General features: G+C 41.1%; 1 protein-coding gene across 1 annotated transcript in view; it reads right to left on the bottom strand.

The window, feature by feature from the left end:
• Positions 1-452: 452 nt before the first annotated feature.
• Positions 453-19,733, bottom strand: part of LOC124337552 (homeobox protein homothorax-like) — a 70,813-nt gene continuing 51,532 nt past the window's right edge. The window contains exons 10-13 of the mRNA XM_046791580.1: positions 18,905-18,981; positions 4,218-4,276; positions 2,878-3,603; positions 453-2,706 (exon numbers count right to left, since the gene is read on the bottom strand). Coding sequence (XP_046647536.1) covers positions 3,425-3,603; positions 4,218-4,276; positions 18,905-18,981 — 315 coding nt within the window. The 3' untranslated portion in view covers positions 453-2,706; positions 2,878-3,424. The remainder of the gene's footprint in view (positions 2,707-2,877; positions 3,604-4,217; positions 4,277-18,904; positions 18,982-19,733) is intronic.

Genomic DNA, 19,733 nt, shown 5'->3' with positions numbered 1-19,733 from the left:
TTGATGACTCGTCCATCTATTGCTGCGATGATATAACAACTCGACGAATGAGCGCGTGAGTGTTGATTCAAGAAAGAAATCGCGTGTTTAGAGCGCACCGCGCGCAGATCTCGAAATGGCGGACCGTATCGCGCCTACATTAGGCGATCTTACCATCTTTGTATTTTCATTAGTCGCCCATAGCTCGCAGAAAGAAAAAGAAATCGATATGTAGAAACAATCAACGGAATATAATATAATATTCCTTTTTGTGATTGCGTTAGGTATATATATAGACGATCGCCCAGTCATCGCCGTCGAGATTAAACCACCGGAATTGATAACAGAGTGGAAAACCAACAAATGCTCTCTCTCTCACTTACTAGAGAGGAGGAGAAGTTTTTTTTTTCAACTTTTTGACTGGTGATTGATTTGGTGATGAATAAATCAGAAAATAAAACCAACGCAAATTGTTATTTTTTTTTGTGTTTTTTAAATGTAATCGATTCTATATAAGAGAGAAACACGGCGCACATACACTCTGCCAACACACACAGCACGTACTTTTCCAGTGTTTGGTTTTTTTTTTTATAATAATTAATAATAATAATGGACGCCAACAGAGGGGGAGGGGGGGGGAGAAAACTTGTAAAGCAAAAAGGGAATTTTTGAAAAAAAAATTAATTTCATGAAAAAAAAAAATATTTGGGAAACAAAATCGGGCTGGCACCACAACACAATTATTTCATCATTAATTTTTTTTTGTGTGAAAGGATTGGGGGGGGGGCACAAGTTTTTTAAAAATAAAAAGAACAAACAAACAAACGAAGAAGATGACATTACATGTACAATTTTCCGTCGCGAGTGTGTGTGTGAGTCAATATTATATTTATATTTAATAATACCAGACGACCAAGAAATGTGTTTTTTTTTCCAACGATGATACAAAAAAAAATTAAAGTCAAAAGAGAGGAGGGGGCAGCGTGACACAATCGTATACACACACACACACACACACACGCACAAACGAAAATTTTTAATAATTTTTTTTCTTGTATAAAACGGGAATCGATTTTTTTTCTTCCAAAAAATTGTTTTTTTTTGTTTTTTTTTTTTTTTTTGTTTTCGTGCGTCTGCATAATACACTGAACTGTCGTGCGTATACAAAAGGAGAGAAATATGTCAGAAGGAAGAAGAATTTTGTGTACCGGTATAGATGCGCAAATTCCCCGCCCGAAGAATTTCAAATTTCCCTCCCAAAAATTTCATTCTGTTTTCCTAGTTTTTACGTAATAATATCTTTCAAGAATTGTGGTGGTGGTGGTGGTGGGATACAAATGGGATGTGTGAAGAATTTTGGCCACGTATTGCACGCTCAACAACATCTTTTTTTTTCTTCTTCGAATGCGCCATTTTTTGAGTCATCGAGGAGGGAAAAACAAATCAATTTGAAAATTCAAAAAATGGTCACCGGCCACGGGGGGAATAATACACGGATCTTTTTGAAATTTGAATTTAAAAAAAAAAAGAAACAAGGAGGGCCAATTTTTGTGAAAATTAATTATTGTTATTTTGCCTTTTTTCAATTTTGTTGTCCTTAAAAATAAATTCGAAAAAAAATTGGGGGGAATATCGAAGCACAATCACACGCTCACACACATTGTTATTTTTTGATGGGGGGGAGGAGGACGAGGTGATAGATGGAAAGTACATAATGCTGCGAAATTGATTGATAAAAACGAAAATACGGTCCAAAAAAAAATCGACGGTCAATTTTAAGACGAAAATCCTCTCACGAAAAAAAAAAAATGTTTCAAATTAAAAACAAAAGTATTTTAAGAAAAAAAAAATGTTTGTTTTTTTTTTCTTTGTACAGTATACGTATGAGGTGTGGTGGGATTTCGCCACGCACAGAAAGGGTCAATCTCCCTGCACGCATCCCGTATTGGCTGCTCCCGAAGATGTTGTTGTTTGAAAATTTTGTTTTTTTTTTCTCCCTTTTGGTTGTTGCGATTATTATTTTGTTTCCATTGATCGAAAATTTCTTGTGTTCGTTTTTTTCTTTTTTTCGTTCGACGAAAGAAAAAAAAAGAAAATTTTGGGGGGATTTAAAATTTTTTTTTTCGGCGATTGAAAACGTTGCTGTAGAAAATGAAAAATTCTGGGATATTCGGGATGATGATAATCCCAGAATTGTTTCGCCGTGAAATCACAGACACTGCGCACACACACGACATGGTCCGCGTTTGATTCTCCTTCTTCTTTTAATATTTCAAATTTCCTAACATGAAAAACATTTCTTCTTTTCTCCCTTGTCGCTCGACTCTTTCATATCTTTCACGTCGAAATGGGAGAGAGAGAGGTGCATTCTTTCACCTGCACACACACGAGGATCGCCGCGGCGTTGAAAAGAATCTTTCGATTCGTATCATTTTTGTCTTTTCTGATTTCTCTCCCATTTTCTTTCTTCTTCTTCACTTCGGAGCGACACACACACACACGGCACGCAAACGCGTGTAGTCACAGCACACACACACACACACACAAACGGAACAAAAAAACTAAACACTGACGAAAATGTTCTTTCTCGAAATAAAAACAGAAAAATAGTTTTGATGATGATGGTGTTTTTTTCTTCTTCTTCTTCGTGTCAGAAAAGGGGAGCAGAAATTCTCAATTTCGATCCACCGCTATGACACCCAGAGTCCGGCCGAACGGGAGAGTATGCTGGAAAGAAGAAAAAACAAAAAAATTTATTAAAAATATGATTTCTTAACTATTTTGGAATTTGGAATTTCGAACAGGAAAACCAAATTCCACAGTTTATAAAAATATGTTTTTTTTTTGTTTGTATGTTTGTTTTTTTATTGCGTGGATATTTGTCGGATAATTATTTACCTGTCCACCGATGGGGAACAAATTTCGAAGCTGATGACTGGCTGATGATGGCGGATGAGTGGCGGCTGGCGCGTTCCTGACGGGATTTTTCGTGATGTTTCGGTCGAGAGGAGACGAAGAAGAACATTTGTGGCGTAGTAGACGACGTGATGTTTTGATAGTGTGATGACATTATGATACATTTATGTATATATATAATTTGTGTGGTGTCTTGTTTTTGCATTTGTTTTGTCTTTTTAGCTGCTTCGAGTAGTTTTTTCTTGAGGGGGAGGGGAGGGCGGCGGACATTTTGGACAGAAAAAACGAAAACATTTCGGCGTTCAATTTTTATAAAAAGTAAAGGAGAGGGAAAACAAAAACAAAACTGGGGGGGAAATGAGGGACAAAATTGTATGGGTAGCGGAGAGATAATACACGCATGCAGCAGCAGGAGCAGCAGCCAACGAGAGTCGAGTTTTGTGTGTGGGTTCTTTTTTTTCCAGTGTCGTTGATTTATATTTTTATTTTTTTTTTTTTAATTTTTGCTTCTCCTTCACTTTTAATTTCTTCAGAGGTGATGGCCGTAGTACTGTGGCGGGTAGTGGTACTCGGAGTGGAAGGCCATAGGATCGGCCGGCGGTCGATGCATCATGGCCGCCGCCGCTGCTGCTCCTCCGTCCATCATGTAACCCATACCGCCGCCATCGGGACTGTAAGCGCCGCTAGGGCCAGCCGGATACAAAGCCACTATATTTTTGAGAAAAAAATAAAATAAAATGTAGACATTAAAAATCGCGTTCAAATTTTAGATAGGCAAGAATAAAGGAGCTATAGTATTGATCATTGATTAGCTTAGGCCTACACTAAAAGGAGCGCTGCTGTTTGAGCGGGCGAGAGAGAGAGAGAGGGGGAGCAATAAGCGATCAATTAGCTCAGCGACAGTGTGTGTCCCAAGTATCATCACAACTACTACATAAAAAGGGAAAGAAAGGAGCTTATCTCCGGTTTTTCATGGCGTCTCAACAGCAGCGGAAGAAAGAAAAGGAAGGCAAACAGCTCATTCGTGCGCCCGTCTCTTTTTCTCTGTTCTCTTCTTCTACAATGGCACTGTCAATATTTAATGCCACGACAATTGGTTTTATATATAGCAAAAGGAGGGAGTGACGCTATAGCAGCGGCAGCAGCTGGGCGCCGGATGATTATACTCCAGTTGATGTTGGTCTCCGATCAACTTCTTTTTCTTTTTTTTTTTCTATACCGTCTGTGTGTACGATATTATCTGGGCAATCGAATCCCCACAGACGAGATAACGAAGCTACACGATACAAGATATATATAAAAGGAAGAAATCCAAAACTTACCGGCACGATTCGACTGGTCGATCATGGGCTGAACGATTCTACGCCGGGCGTTGATAAACCTGGAGGGGAAAAAAGAAAAATTTCTCCAATTATTAACAAGGCTATAATAAATTATTTTTAAAAAGGAAAGAAGAAAATAAGAAAAATCTCATTATTCGTCGTAGGGAATTAATTTTAAGCGCATACGCATTCACTCAAGTCTCCCTTTTTTTTCTTATTTATAAGGAAAAAAAATTACATTATAACTCTTGGGCTCTTTTCCTATTGTGTCGACGAGGACAATTGAAAAAAAAAGAAAAAGAAAAAACATCTTCTGAAGAGAAGAAGAAGAGAAAAAAAGGGGTAACGAGTAGAATAGTATAATCATCCAGGTGACGTCAGCATCACAGACGTGTTCATAATGAGCCGTGTGATTCGACGGTCGAGACGACGGCCTGTCCGTCGCTTGAGAAAAAAAGGGGCCGGAATACGTATATATATACTAGATATATTGAATGGGCCTATAGAGAGAGACTGGCTATAGGTGGACGGCCTCAGCACAATCATTACCTTAATTGCAGGTTTTCCCTGTATTATTCTTCCCCGATGTTGATAAGAATAGTTGGAAAAGAAAGACACACGGGCTCTCTCTCTCTCTCTGATGTGAGAGAGCCAGCAGCTGGTGTGCTGGCCAGCCAACTTATTTTCAATTTTCATTCGCAAGACAAAAGGTACCCCACAGAAAAAGAAAAAAAAAAAGAGGAGGAGGTGAATGATATGTCCGTCCATCTTCTTGACGCTTTACATACGGGAAGGCATTATTTTTTAGATGCCCGGAACCCAGAAAACATGTTCAACTCAATAAAATAAAAACAACCGAAATTACCAAAAACACAAAAAATTTAATTTTCTGTTTTCCCCCAAAAATAATAAAATAAAAACCTCAAAACGACTGGGAAAACAAACGGAAATGTATACTGTATATATATATATCCAGCGCAGCGGAAGCCCTGGCCAAGCTGTCACTTGACCCCAGGAACTATTACAGTCATATAAATATAATATAGTTCTCTCTCTCTCTGCTGCCCGGGTTTCGTGATGATACGAAACATCTCATAAATACCTGCTGACTTGTGTAACGGCTGTTGTGCTCTTTCGCAGGGGGCCAAGTTGACGTAAAAGGAGAGAAGGGGGGTGGGTGGAGGATTTAGGACGGGCGCAGAACTTCATCAAGCTCGGATATATATGGTTGAGCCTCAGCACCCCACCCACCAGTATTATATATAAATAAATATATAGTTTTAACCCGATGTCGCCATGAGTGTAATATCATCGTGATATAACTCTTGCTTCCTCCCCTCTTCGGTTCTCTCCCACCCAGATGTCGCCCTGATATTTTTTCGTTCGCAGATGATGAAGAAGAAGAAGTTTAGATATCACACAACATCGGGACTTGATCTATATCATCTGCCGGGCCTGCCCAATCTTCTTTTTCAGACAACGGACAGACAAAAAAAATAAACTTTTCTTTCTTTTTCCGTCCGGGGGATATCGCCATGGATTGTCGATATTGGCCAAACAAACGAAACAAACAAAAAAAAATGAACATCGCAACAGCAGGCCACGGCTCAGGAGCAAATAAGATGGAAGCTCCTGTTTGTAACACAAAGAACCCGGGCTAATGGATTCGCCCTGACGTGAACATACACACAAGAGGGAAAAAAGCTCACAGGAAAAAAAGACAAAAAAATGGGAGAAAAAGATTCAAAAGAAGAGAGAATTTTATTTCCCCCACCCAGCGACAAATATACATTATGTATGAGATTATAAGAGTTTCCCTTTTTATGGCAGAGGGACCCAAAAAAAAAGAGCATTATTCCGGGAAACTAGGCGAATTTTCCTATGCAAACACGGCGAGTAGGAAGAGCTGTATAGCTGTCCGTGTGTTTGCCGGACGCAAACACACACACAGACACACACACCAGGACGGAACTCTAATAGAAGAAACGGACAACAGGAAATCAGTCTGGAAAATTTATCATGAAAAACGGACTGCTGGGCCAGTTGGGGGAAATCAAACCAAAATGAATAAAAAGCCCCCCCTCTTTATACATCTATACTTGGAACTGTATTGATTGTCGGCTGTATAGACCAAATAGCCTGTTTGGTGGGGGGAGGAAATTTTTATAAAATAATCCGGGCCGTTTCAACCAGCAAACATCATCCCGAGTATATAGGCCATTATTTTCCACGAAATGGTTCAACTATCGCAAGTTAAAAAACCACCTTTTCCCCCCGTTATTTTTTAAATGTTATTACAGCCGCCATGCAGCGATGGGGCGTTTCAATCAAAAGTGTAATAGTGAGAGTAAAAATATGAACAAAACAAAAAGACTCTGCCCTTTTTTTTTAATCGAAATTATTCCATAACAGTAGTCGGCCATTATAGACCGAAAGGGTATAACCCCCGACGCTTTTGTTTCTTTCTACAGTATATATCGACTCCCTTTTTTGTTCAGAAAAAAAAAGTTAAAGAAAAGAAGAAGATGGGAATAATAATAACTATTTCGACCGTGGGTTGCGAGTGTAATCAAGTATTGAACCGCCTGTGTGTATGTTGCTTCTAGACTTTGGGTCGCACGAGGCCCTATTAGAGCCGATGACGTCAGCGTATATAATATAACGCAACTCCCCTTCCTGCGCTGGATAGACCAGCAGCTTCTGATGGGCCAGCCCTTTTATTTTATTTTTTTTTTTTAAGAAGAAAAATGCTGGCCAAGGCCCATGTGTGTAGCGCCTTTTGAGTGCCCTGTACGACGCTCTGTGTGTGTGTGTGTGTAACGTCTAAAATGGCCGCATGCACTATTAAAGAGCTTAAGACCCAACCCCGGCTGGAAAAGCGACAAAATGAGACTGGCAAAGTATATCTAAACCCTCTTAACAGCTTTATATTGTGTGTGTGTGTGTGTGTGTATATAAATATAAGCATAAGGGGGTGGGAAGGGACGGCCCTGCCCGTTTTCGGGGTGTCAACATCGACGACTTTGTTATATAGACGAGCTCTTGTGAAATTCGTCAAAGTATTAGTTTTTTTTTTTTCCTTTTTTTAAACACGGCCGATATTAAAAATACACGTTATTCATATTGGCTGGCCTTTTTTTCTTAATGTCCATCGCCATTTCCTTTTGGGAAAAGAAGAAAAAAATTTCCCGTCCATTTTTATTGGAGCCGCAACGTCCTAACGGCAATAACAATAAAACATGGTGGAAAGAAGAAGGAAAAGTGTGTATCTAACAGCTCTTTTCTAGAGAAAAAAAAAACTGTGATGGGCCGGGCTGGGCCGGGCTGCTGTTGATAATGGCAGCCATTGAATTTGTTGGTCAGTTTGGTTCGGCTTCTTATCGGACTTGAGCCAACTGACTATATAGAGCTGCTGCTGGCCCTCTTTCAAACTTTTTTTTTCCTTCCCCCCTTTATACATATCCAACGTTATATTTTGGGTTGTCTGTACCCTATTTTCTTTTCTTTTTTTTTTTAGACTTTTTGGATTTGATATGACGTAATGTATCATTTATACGCATTATTTCTGATATATACTTGGCAGAGCCTTATTCTTTTTTTCTTTTTCTTTTCTCCTCTCCAAGGGGTGACCAATGTTTCTCGTTTCGTGCCCGGCACCACAAATGGCCGTCAATTGCGACTCTGTGCGGGCCGTGCCGAGGCTATTATGGATCTGTCCCCCTGGATAAGTCGCTCTCTCTCATATCTCTATATGTGTGCTGTGGCGAGGGAGGGAGGGAGAGAGAGGTCATTTGAGTGTGACGTGGTCGCACTACTCAAAACGCGGCTAATCGATTCACGCGCCCGTGCGGAACCGCCCAGCCAGCGACGATATACAGACGCGCGGCTCTGTTGCATTCGGGCTGGGCAGAGAGAGAGAGAAAAAAGAAAACATATAGCGCAACCCAAGATGGGAAAAAAGAAGGTCTGTATGATATGAGGGATGTGAGTTGGATTGTTCATATTTGATCCCTAAACGGTCATACCAGCCGGCCAGAGAGAGACGAGTCAGAGAGATGAGAGGCAATGAAACTGACTTGAGGATCATGGGCCGTGTGTGGTTATTATAGGACGTGCTGGTCTGCTGCTGCTGCTGCTGGGAGGGGGGAATAACAAGGCCGGAAACAATTGACCCATTACCAAGCTGTTGGCAACCCCAGGCCAACGACTCTCGGGAGAGAAATCATCAGCGACTGCCACAAGAGTTTTGATTATTTCTCCACCAAAAAAGAAAAGGATCATATCCTGTTTGTGTGGGCCTTTTTTAGCTTCAAATAAACCGGACGAACATTTTGTTTTTTTCTCCCCCGTATGATTATTAGCCGACTGCTAGTTGTTCAAAAAAAATTACTAATGTATCGGGGCTCTTAAAGGATTTGTGCATTTCTAAAATTGACACCAACATGTGTGTGTAGTTGAAAGATTATACACTTCCCAAAAGGTAAATAAATATCAAAAGAGAGTCGGTTTTTTTGTGCCTTAGTGTTGAATTTCATTAGCGGACCCGGTGTGCGACTCTACAGAGAAAAGAGAGGGGCTGTCAATCAACCAAAGTCAGTCTGAAAAAGCAAAAAAGACCCCCTCGGTCAAAAAAAGTTTGAAAAATAACAATCGAGAAAAGAGCAATTGAACAGGTCAGAATCGTGTCAAATCCTCCGACTCTTTGCTACGAGGAATATAATAAAAAATTGTAGTTAAGTTGCCTTGTTTACATGCCGCTAGTACCTCCTCCCTTTCTCGGTGCTCCTCCCCCCATATGTAGGGGAGGAGGAGGGGGGACGAGACGGACAGGCCGTCAGCCGTCACAAGGCAATAAGCAACAATCGGATTTTATTTTTATTTTTTTTCTTCCCCGTCGTCGTTGGAATAAGAAAAAGATGGCGCGGGGCGGGGGGATCTCTTGTCCGTTGTTGTTTGGTTGGCTTTTTTCTATAGTAGTAACGTGTTGTTCCGTGTCACTTTCTCAGGGCCGGCGGCGGCCCCGATTAATACTTTTTTTTTCTTCTTCTTTCGGATAGATATTATTATATTCTTTTCTCTTTTGTGACTCTCTGAGCATAGCGCACAAACTGACAGGTTGATTGGCAGCTCTCACTGACAGCTTGTCGATGTGAACGCGTTCTGCATCGAGGCGCACACACGTCCGCCGACCTAAAAGGAGGGCTGGAGGGAGAGAACCCACTCCAATCATCGACGACGGCCAGCCCAGCGTGACGGCCCGGCCTGCAGTCGAGCCTACACAACCGAGCCAACTGAAATACTCGACGTGTTCACAGGATAGGAGACAAAAGAGAAAATATAGTAACATCCGAGATGAGCGCCTTTCATCGTTTTCGACTTGTCCAGCCCAAGCCCAACGCCCGTCGAATAGGAAAGAAAAATGTTTAAAATGAAATATTTCCGTGTTTTGGCTGGACGAATTTTATTGGAGAAATGCCTGGAAGGAAGGACGGGCGAGAAAGGGGGGTGGTGGTGGTTGAATGAGTTTAAGTGGCCGCGACTGTTTTCTTATTAACTTTGAATGTAATTGGCTCGAACAATTGGATTTACACCAATTCGATTTCCTGTCCGCCTCGTCTTTTTTGTATTCGAGCAGCAGCAGCAGCAGCCACAACAACAACAACAACAACATGCAATGAATGCTCTCTCGAGTCCCTCTCATTCCCCTTGGTTCTCTTCCCACTTTTAAAAACATTTATTCAAGAAATAGCTTTTTTTCTTCTTCTTCTTCTTCTTCTCCCCTCTTATATATACGTATATCTTCTTATAGTAGTAGGAAAAAAGCTATTTAAAACAGTATATTTCGGTCATGTTGTTCCCCCTCCGGTCGGTTTCATTTCATCTGTGGTCAAACAGAAAAAGAAGAAGAAATCTTGAAAGAAGAAGAAGGACGAAAACGAGGAGGAGGTCTATGATGGGCCGACTCTTGTGGCTGCTGCTCCTGCTGCTGCTGCTGAAGGGGACCCCATTTTCATTTCGTTAGCTCAGCAGGAGGTCACACAGAGGAACCGAAGCACCGAAGCAAAGTCTCCTTTTGCCCTTCGTTACATCCAGACAGGGGAAAAATTGACTTTCCCTATTTTCGCCTTCTTCATTTTGCACCAAAGAAAAATATTTAGAGGGGAGACAAAAATGTTGTTCAAAGGTGGTAGGATATCAAAAAAAAAAAAAGAGCCATAGGTTCGGGGGGGATATCGAACTCCCAGCAGGAGATTTTCTTTTGGGGCTCTCCAACACAAAAGACATCGATCCTCTTTTCTTTTCGAGGGGGTTTGCGTGTTCCATATCTTTTGTTATTCACAGACATCTTGTATATAACAAGTCAGAGCGTGCCCACGTCTATACACAAGACTCGCATATTTGGAAAAAAAGAAATATAAAAAAACCGGCCTAATTGCAGAGTCGACCGATGTGTGGCACCTCTAGCGAATAACCGGTCGCTCGTTAGAAAAGAAAAGAAAAAAAGAATATCAAAAGACACCGAATAAGGTCGTAAGAAAGAAATGTCATTTCACGTCTACCTCTATTGTGTGTGTGTAATCTAAACCCTATAGAAAAAGCTAGGAAGAAGACGAAGAAAAGGTTCTAAAGCGTCATTTGCATATTTCAAGGCTGCTGGAAAAAGAAGAGGGAAAAAGAAAAAGCCTCTGGTATATAGTAGATGCTGGTCTTTTTTTGACCATTTCGGTGCTGACAAGAAACGGGCGAAAAACTTTGATTTTTTTGAATGTCGTCATTTTCTGCCGGAGCAAATAAAATAAAAGACTTAGCCGTCGGTAAGGAGAAGAAGAAGAAGACAAAGTCGCGGGTTACAAATAACAAATCGTGACAGTCTTCGGTGGAGAAGAAGAAACGCGCGTCATATAGAAGCGGACGGAGCGAATATGTTCCGTGCCTTTTTTCCCTCCCTCCGACTAGACGGAACGTCCAGTCGTGTGTGTGTTTGATGAGAATGATGACCTTGCTGTGGGCAGCGTGACCAAACGAAACAAGCGCCGGCCAACTCTGATGAAGATTGCCTTATATATCAAATATTTTAAAAAACAAAAAAACAAAAAACCCAATGCCAAAAAACTGGGGGCCCGGTCCCATATTAAATTCCCCCCTTCTCACCTTATATATATCTCCTCGTGATTATTATTACGTATTATTTTGATGATAATAATAAATACTACGGGGGAAATAAGAAAAGAAAAAACAAAAAATAGGGCCGACGGTGGTGGTGGTGATGCGGTGAACCTTGATTCATTTCCAACCGCACTGCACGAACTTGATGGCCGTCTTCTTCTTCCTCCAGTTTTTCGAATGTTCCAACACCCGTTAAGAAGAGCAAAAGGGAGAGAGAGCCCAGAAGAAATTGCTCCCCATTTAATTCAGAAAAGGAAAAAGATTGTGTGGAACTCTAATGGAAAAGGGGAGAAAACGAAGGGGAGAAAGAAAAAAAAACAAGACGAAATTAAAATGGCCTGGAAACCAAATTAAAAAAATAAGGAGAGAGGCACAGGTGTGCGAGCCATTAAAAAATATAAAAAAAACGAGAGAGGAAGAAAAAAAAAATTCCCTTCCTGGCCGCACCATAAATAGAAAATCACATTTTCTTTTTCTTCTTCTTCTTCTACCCCATTCCAAGTAATTTCAAATCAAGCACAACGAGAGGCCAGTTCAGACTTTCTGATCTACCGTCCCTTTTATTTTTCTCTCTTTTTTTTGTAATTAAAAAAGAAACGCCAAATATGATGAAGGGAAATGATGAAAAAAAAAGACATTCGAAATGAAACTGAAAAATTCGTTATATTCCTAGAAAAGGAAGTTTTGTAAAAAAAAGTGTTGTATATAATTCCACCGGCACGTCGAAAAAATATAAATATGGCAGGAGAGCAGCTCGCTAAATGGGCAAGATGATATTCTTTTGTCGAATAAAAATCGAAAAGAATAAGAAATAAAAAAGATCTATCCATCTAAAAAGATAAATTTCAAAAGGTCGTCGAGAATGAGAGAGAGAGAGAGAAAAAAGGCTCTTCTTTTTTCTTCAGATGGCCTCAAGGAATCCATTATATAAAAAAAAACCTCTCTCTTCTTCTTCTTCTGTGTATGGGTTTTCCATCTGCGCTTGATGAGACACGGCTGCATCCTCGCTGGGGTTTTTTTTTCGGTAAAGAAGAGATGGAAATCGGGACGAAGCGGGGGCACCATCACACACACACACAACGCCGCTATCACACACACAAGTTTTTGTATATAAAGCAGCCGTGGAAGAAACGAACAAGGAGAAGAAGAAGAAAAAAAGGTGCACACAGGTGTGTTGCATTCCACCGGGCAAAGCCAGGGGAAGAAGAAGAAGAAGAAAAAAAAAGGTCGACAAACCTGAAGGCTCTTTTTTTTCTTTTTGGGTTTTTAAAAGTAAAAGAAGAAAAAAGAAAAGATGGGAGGGTAAAAAGAATAGGACTCGGCTATCAGGCAATAACATCGTATAGCTTATATCTATCTATCTATGGGTTAGAGGGATGTGTATAACTTGAGGAATCCCTCAGAAGAAGAAATAGGAGGGTAGAAAAAGAAGAGAAAAGAAACATGTTGTCTGCCTTTTTTAGTAATCGACATTCCTTTTGATGATTCCCTTCTCTCCTTCGTTTGGTTTTATTTATTTTTATATACGAATATAAACGTAGACATCCGCCACCTATTATTGATTTTCCCTAGCTCCATTCTCTCACTCTCTCTCTCTCTCGCTGGATAGTATGTGGAAGCAAACTGATTTACGACCTGTTTTATATGGCTCCAATAAAAATCAAAAAGAGGGGAAGCAAACTCTCCGTTCCATACCGTCGCTCAGACTCTAACACACAGGGCCCTCCCTTTACCCCGACTGACTGTCTGTCCGTGCGTCTACAAAGAAGAAAAAAAAAGGACAGACAGGCCTATAAGCGAACGGGAATATAAAATAAAAAACAACCAAAGAAAAAGCCCGGGCGATGATTTATAGACTGACGAACCCAATGGCTATAGGCGATACCTAATAGAATCTCGTTATTTCTGATTTCCATATCCCGATCGCAAGGGGTTTGTATAGTACAGCAGACCCATTCCCGCGTGATTGGCTGTTAACTCATCCGCAATTTTCGGCCCTTGAGAAATCCGTTGAAGTGAAAAAAAAGAAACTAAAAACCCAAAACCCAAAAAAATTTTGTGTCGATTGAAACAAAAGAAATAACATTTTTTTAAAGATTTTTTCCAAGGATTTCAAGGGGGCCTTTTATGATCTTTTGTTTCTACCATGTCCGAGCTGACCGGTATCTCTGCCATCACAACAACACCTTTTCCTTTTTTTCTCATTCCTCTTGTTCTTCTTCTTCTTTTTTATTTCCATTTTTATTTTTTTTCCAGTCAGCCCCCAACGTCTTTTTTTCCTTTATGCATTATGAGACTATATACAAGACGCGCAAGCCAACGGTTAGATTCCGGCAGAAGCCGAGAGCCATCAGCAACCCGGTGGCTTCTTTTTTCTTCTTTTATCTTAGCAACGAGAGAAACCCCACGCCGTTCGACTTTGACGACTGCTGGCAATAATAAAAAGAAAATACGATTGCCAATTATTCCAGTTTTCATCCCGCTCGCTTGCGCGTTCAAACTCTGTAACGATTCCGTTGACTTGTCCCCTCCCGCTCCCGCTCACGAAATCTTATTGTTTTTTCCTTCTTTCTTTCTTTTTATCTCTTTTCTCATGCCTTTTCTAAACCGCAGTGTAAATTACCGGCATTGTCGCAATTCATTTCCAACTTGTTGGAAACGAGTAAAAAAATGAAATAAAAACGGACTTGTTTTGTCTCTCGTTTGATTTTCTGTTTCGGAAGGTGGGAGTTGCTTAACCGCTGGAGGTGCTGTCACGTCGGGACACGCCCCTCGTCTTAATCGGCACACGTCGCGATGATATTTCCTGGCCCGTCTACACCACCTTTTTGTTTTCCAGCAAATGAAACATTCGCCAGACGTGACAAAAGTAGCAAATTCCTTTGAATTTCATTTTGGGTTTTTCTTTTTTTTTTCGAATTTAAATAAACGCCAACCCTTGTGCAATGGGACAATGGCTAAGTCGATATAGTCAAACAAATTCCACCATTTTTCAAAACTAACCCAAAAAGAGGGGGGTATTGTTCCAGGTCTAATACAAATGAATAGGTGAGGGTTTCTATTTGGAATGTCTTTCGCTTTAAATAAAAAACTGAGGAGGAATATTGGAGAGAGGGGGGAAACATTGTTTGAAGCCTGAGAAAATTCTTTTTTACTTTGAAATTTTTGTCTTCCAAATTTTGGCTGCTGTTGGGAGCTGCTTGTTCTTTTTGGGGAATGGAGGGAGTAGTTTTTTTTTCTATTTCTTTTGCATTTTGGACCGCGCCTTTTAGCCGAGAGAGTCTGCTGTCTGCTGTATGTGTGTGTGTGCGCTTCAGTGGCCCCCTTATAAGTTTTTTTTTTTTTCCTGGGGTTCTTTTAAGCTGCTGGCTGGCTGGCTATGTGTGTGTAAGCTATACAGCTTTGTATATTTGGTATTGTACACATTCACATATAGCCCTGGCTGGGGGGATTTTCACTGCTTCATTAGACGGATGCCCCGGCGTGGGGCCTCCCTCTGCGAAACAACAGTTTGTCAGGGTACCCAAGAGGCCCCTCTCTCTCTCTTCCTCTCTCTCTACCAATGTTCTATTACTATAAAGAGCTATATATGCACAGAGAATATACACACAGACAAGGGAGGAGACAGGAGAGAGAGAGAGAGAGACTGTATATAGATAATATAAACCAAGTACCTCCGAGAGACATAAAGACACTACACGTCCCTCTAGATGTGTGCTGTGCTGTGGGGGCCCCCTGCTGATTTTAGCGCAAAGTCAATTCTGCTTTCCCTTTAGTTTTATTTGGGCTTATTTCTTTTTTTTGTTCTAAAAATATCAATTTATTTTGAACCAATCAAAAGACTAGTCATAAATCACCGTCGCTTTTTTTTTAGTTTTGTTTTCTGTTTGTTCTAAATTAGAATATAGAACGGCGCTATGGCGTTGATTTCAAGTAGGAAAAATCTCGGTGAGAATGTCTATGGATTACGAATGTTTGAAGGTAAAAACAAAATAAAAAACAACCAGCGCATTCCAGGCATTTTACCTGTCGCTCTTTCTTCTTCTAGTGTTTGTTGTCTTCGCCTCGGGTTACACCCGAGACTACCTTCAAGACTCTTGGTTGCGCACACATCTTTCGAACCGAACTTGTGAGCGTGTGCTATACATGTTATTAGCCTCAAGTCCTGAGGAGCGCACTGATGATTCTACCATCCAGATGATAATAACTAGCTTGAGAAATTTGCCAAAAGCATCTATAAAGACGAGAGAGAGAGAACAACACATTGGGGGAAAGAAGAGATGGCCAGGGTGGCGATGGTTCACGTGCCTCCTCACGGATCTCACAGTCAACAAGAAGCTAAAGTTACGAGGGAGAGAGAAAAAGAGTTTGCGAGGTAAATAGAACGAAAGAGGTCACCAAAGACAAAACAAAAAAAAAAAAATAGGCCCTTGCCTCTCCCTGGAGGAAGTAAAAGAGCTAGAGAGAAAGGACTGCAGCATCATGCGGTCATTAAAACGATACCCGATACTTTTGTCTTATTTTCTTCTTCCCTTTTTGGCTTGGGCGCAACTGATACCCGACACTTTTTGGGGTTTTTATATCCCCCCCCCTCTCTCTCTCTCTTTCTTGGGCTGATTGCTCGGACATATTTTTGCCACTAAAAGCGAATCGAAAAATGGTTGCGTGTTGTTGTTGCTGGACATTCTGGAACACCTTTCCGGCGGGGTCATTTGTCACCCAGAAGCGGGAAAAAAGGGCGGACGCCGCCGCCGCCGCCATCGCCGCCGCCCCGGTGTGTGCGACATCATTATCTCCGACACGATCTGACCAGCGGCCAAACCGTATTACAACACCACCACCACCACCACTAGAGAGGAAAAATGAATGTCCAAGAGTTGAATATCCTCCCGGAGTCCTGACCCATTGCCATCAGCCCACCCCCCTCTACCCACTTGGCAGCAAAGGCTATATAGCCACGTTAATGATCCGGTCAATAATAACTGGAAGATATCTGCCAAAGCCGCCACCTTTATTTCCCCCCTCCACTGTTGTTGTTGTTATTTGTAGTATTGAGTGATCCGAAAGGGGTTCGTGTCATTCATCGACTGCTGAACCCTCTATCCTCATCTATACACACTGAATTAATCATTTGAAAAAACATCGAGTACCGTAGTAGTAAGCTCGTAAACACGCGGGGGTATATATAATAGCGGACGAAAAGTGAGGGACCTAAAAGAGCACGCAATGTCACTCGGAAATGAGAGAGAAAAGAACAGGCAAACGACATTGGAGAGCCCAATGGAATAGACAAAACAAGAAGAGTAGTACTGGTAGTAGTAGTAGAGAGAGCGGTTTGAAATAGCCCAGTCTGAAAAAGAGCGTCGTCACCATCCGAGGAGAGCTGCGACGTTATTTATAAAAACTCTTCTTCTTTTTCTTTTTCTTTTTCGTTTCTTTTTTGTTTTGCTTCCATCTCGGGAGGAGAGAGGACATAAGGAAGCGCTGAGTTATTTCGGATGGGGTGTCTTCAGCTGTCGGGAGAACTCTGGCCGCCCCCTTAAGCATCCGCCGGAGCATCCGCATCTGCAAGACCCACACACACACACGGCTCTCTCCGCTCTCTCTCTCTCTCTCAACTAAAATTATAACACACATGCGCGCAGTCGTACACGTCGATTGCCCAATACACACATGTATATATAACCAACCCCAACTTCTTTTTTTTTGTCCACAACACCCAAAATAGGCCTATCTCCCTGACAACGCGGGAATGTGTGGAACTTTTGAAAAACAAAAAACAAAAGGAAAAAATATTTTTCTCTCTGAAGAAAATATTTAAAAAAATTTTCGACCGACGCGAGATGGCGCTGGCTGAGAGTATAGATAAATATAATATCCGAAGCAGTAAAATAAAAAAGAATACGATTATCATATAAGGATCCTTGTTCCGACGGGATTGCACATTTGATTCTATTGACTGGCGACATAAAAATCCCTCCTCCTACTCCTCCAAGAGAGAAATGAAATGAAAAATAAAAAAAAGAATCCCCACCCAAACAAGGGGGGAGAAGCCAAAGGAGAAGAAGAAGAAGAAATAAGGCCGATTGAGTTATACAGCCACCAGCGCGTACGACCGTTTCTTTTATTCAATCATAATAATAATAGTAATAAGAATATAAAAGAAACGAGCAAACAGCTGACAGCAGGAGGCGATTTCACCGGAGGAGGTCGCTCCTTTTTTTCTTTCTTTCCTTTTTTTTTCTTTTCCCTTTTAGTTCACCTTTAGTTCTTCTTCTTCTTCTTCTTCTTCTATTTAGCTATACAGACATTTTTCTTTTTCTTTTTTCCTTGGCGCATTTTTTCGGGGATGCTGACTGCTGTGAGTTGCACAGGGTCGTGCGGCCCACCCCTGCGTGCCATGGCGATATGTAGCCGTTTTCTTTTCTTTTGATTTGGCTACTACCAGCACTACTGCTTCTGCTGGTTGTGGCCTCTCCTCTTTGACGTTTTGGCATCCAGAACTCGGCGGGACGCAAAGAGCCACGGAGAACAGAAAAAAATTTTGTTTTCGGGAGAACGAAGAAGAAGAAAAAAAAGAAATGAACGGACCCACCTCAACGCCAAAGTAACCGAAAATGAATCGAATCGCTTAAGGAAGAGTGTCGAAAATATTCAAATATTCAAATGAGGCTCACAAGACGATAGAGTGTAGCCAAGTGGAAAGATTTCCAATTTTGTACAACCCCAAAAAGAAAAAACAAAACAAAACAAAAAGACCCCAAGGAGAATTTTTCTTTTTCTTCCTTCCCGAAAAAATAAAAATAATTAAAAACCAAAAGAACAAAAAAATATGAATAAAATATTTGAAAAGAGTCAAATAAATCTTGCAACCACGTTATATATCGAGGCGGTGAAAAATAGGAAAGGCTATCGGAACTGTCGCACGGTCAACGAGTCGACGAACGCTGAACTCGGTGATTGGTGCCGACAGGTTGTGCTCTTGATTTATACATTGGTTATCGTCTTCCTCCTATTCTATTTCTCTCGTTGTTTTTAGTTTATTTTATTTGAGTTTATTTTATTTATTTTCTCCCTTCGGAAGGACAAGGTAATAATAACCGTCATCGTAAAAAGCCGATCCCGCCTCGAGCGCATCATCACAGGTACGCGCGTACCTGTTATGTGCGTTTATTTTATTTATTTATTTTTTTTTGTTTTATTTTATTTTATTTTGTCTCGAAATGAAATCAAACAACGAGACACGCATCTCGGGGAAATGTCGAAATGCCAGAGTGCGCATGAGTGATGCGTCACGGCCAATGACGTGCCCATTGACAGACGGGGACGACGCAATCGCAACCGCCGTCCCCCCCACCCGAACGACCAATCGCCATCGATCGTGTCGTTTATTAACATCCATTTTTCAAAATAAAAAAATTCGACCATTTCGTCCTTTGCGGTGATACGCACCGCGAGTTCCCTCTCAGCAGTGAAGAAGAAGAAGAAAAATAAAAATAAAATAAAATTCTGGCACTCACCAGTTGTTGACTTGAAGAATGGTCAGGCCTGTGTCTTGGGCCAGCTGTTTCTTCTGGTCCTCCGAAGGGTACGGATGCTGCGAAAAAAAGGAAAAGATAAAATACGAATTAAAGCAAATGTGTCACGACTCACGACAACACATCGACAGCTAGTAAGACCGTTCGAACGTGCGTACAAATGAGCTGAAAGCCCAACGACTTTGGGTGTAGTACATGTTATACGCAAAGTGGTGACGGGAAAAAAGAAGAAATTTCCCCCCCGCCCGCCACGTCAAAAGAAAAGCAAACTAGCCCTTTTTGTGTGTGTGTCTTGTGTGTGTGTGAGTCGCTTCACTGTCTTGTCTGTCGCTCAATCTAGCATATCTAAACGAGCCGGAGCAATTAGTCTAATGAGAAGGACGCACAAGAGACACACACACACACACACTGTTGGATGTCAATATAAATAGGGCTGTCAGATGGGGGAACCCTGTCGCCCAAAATGCCGACTTCTCATTCGATAGTTTGAGAGAGAAAAAAAAAAGTCCCTTTAGCTCTTTTCTAATATTGCCACTAAGAGATTCCGTGCACGCGAATACAACCAGTTCGATACAAATATCGAAGAAAAAATAATAAATTAAATAAAAGGTCTATAGCGCGCGGTTGTTTCAAAAAACAAATGATAAATAATAAAAATTGAGCCGCCGAGAGCTTTTAACATAACACGAGTCGAACCTTATCATTTCCCCTGGACGTTTTTTTTTTCTTTTCTTTTCTTTTTTGACAGGTCCACCCACTTCTTGTCATCTTTTCTACACCCTCTATTTTTCCCCCCTTTTTCTTTTCCCAA

This window comes from Daphnia pulicaria, chromosome 4, assembly GCF_021234035.1.
Source record: "Daphnia pulicaria isolate SC F1-1A chromosome 4, SC_F0-13Bv2, whole genome shotgun sequence".
Lineage (NCBI taxonomy): Eukaryota > Metazoa > Arthropoda > Branchiopoda > Diplostraca > Daphniidae > Daphnia > Daphnia pulicaria.
This window is presented reverse-complemented; position numbering and strand designations above follow the sequence as displayed.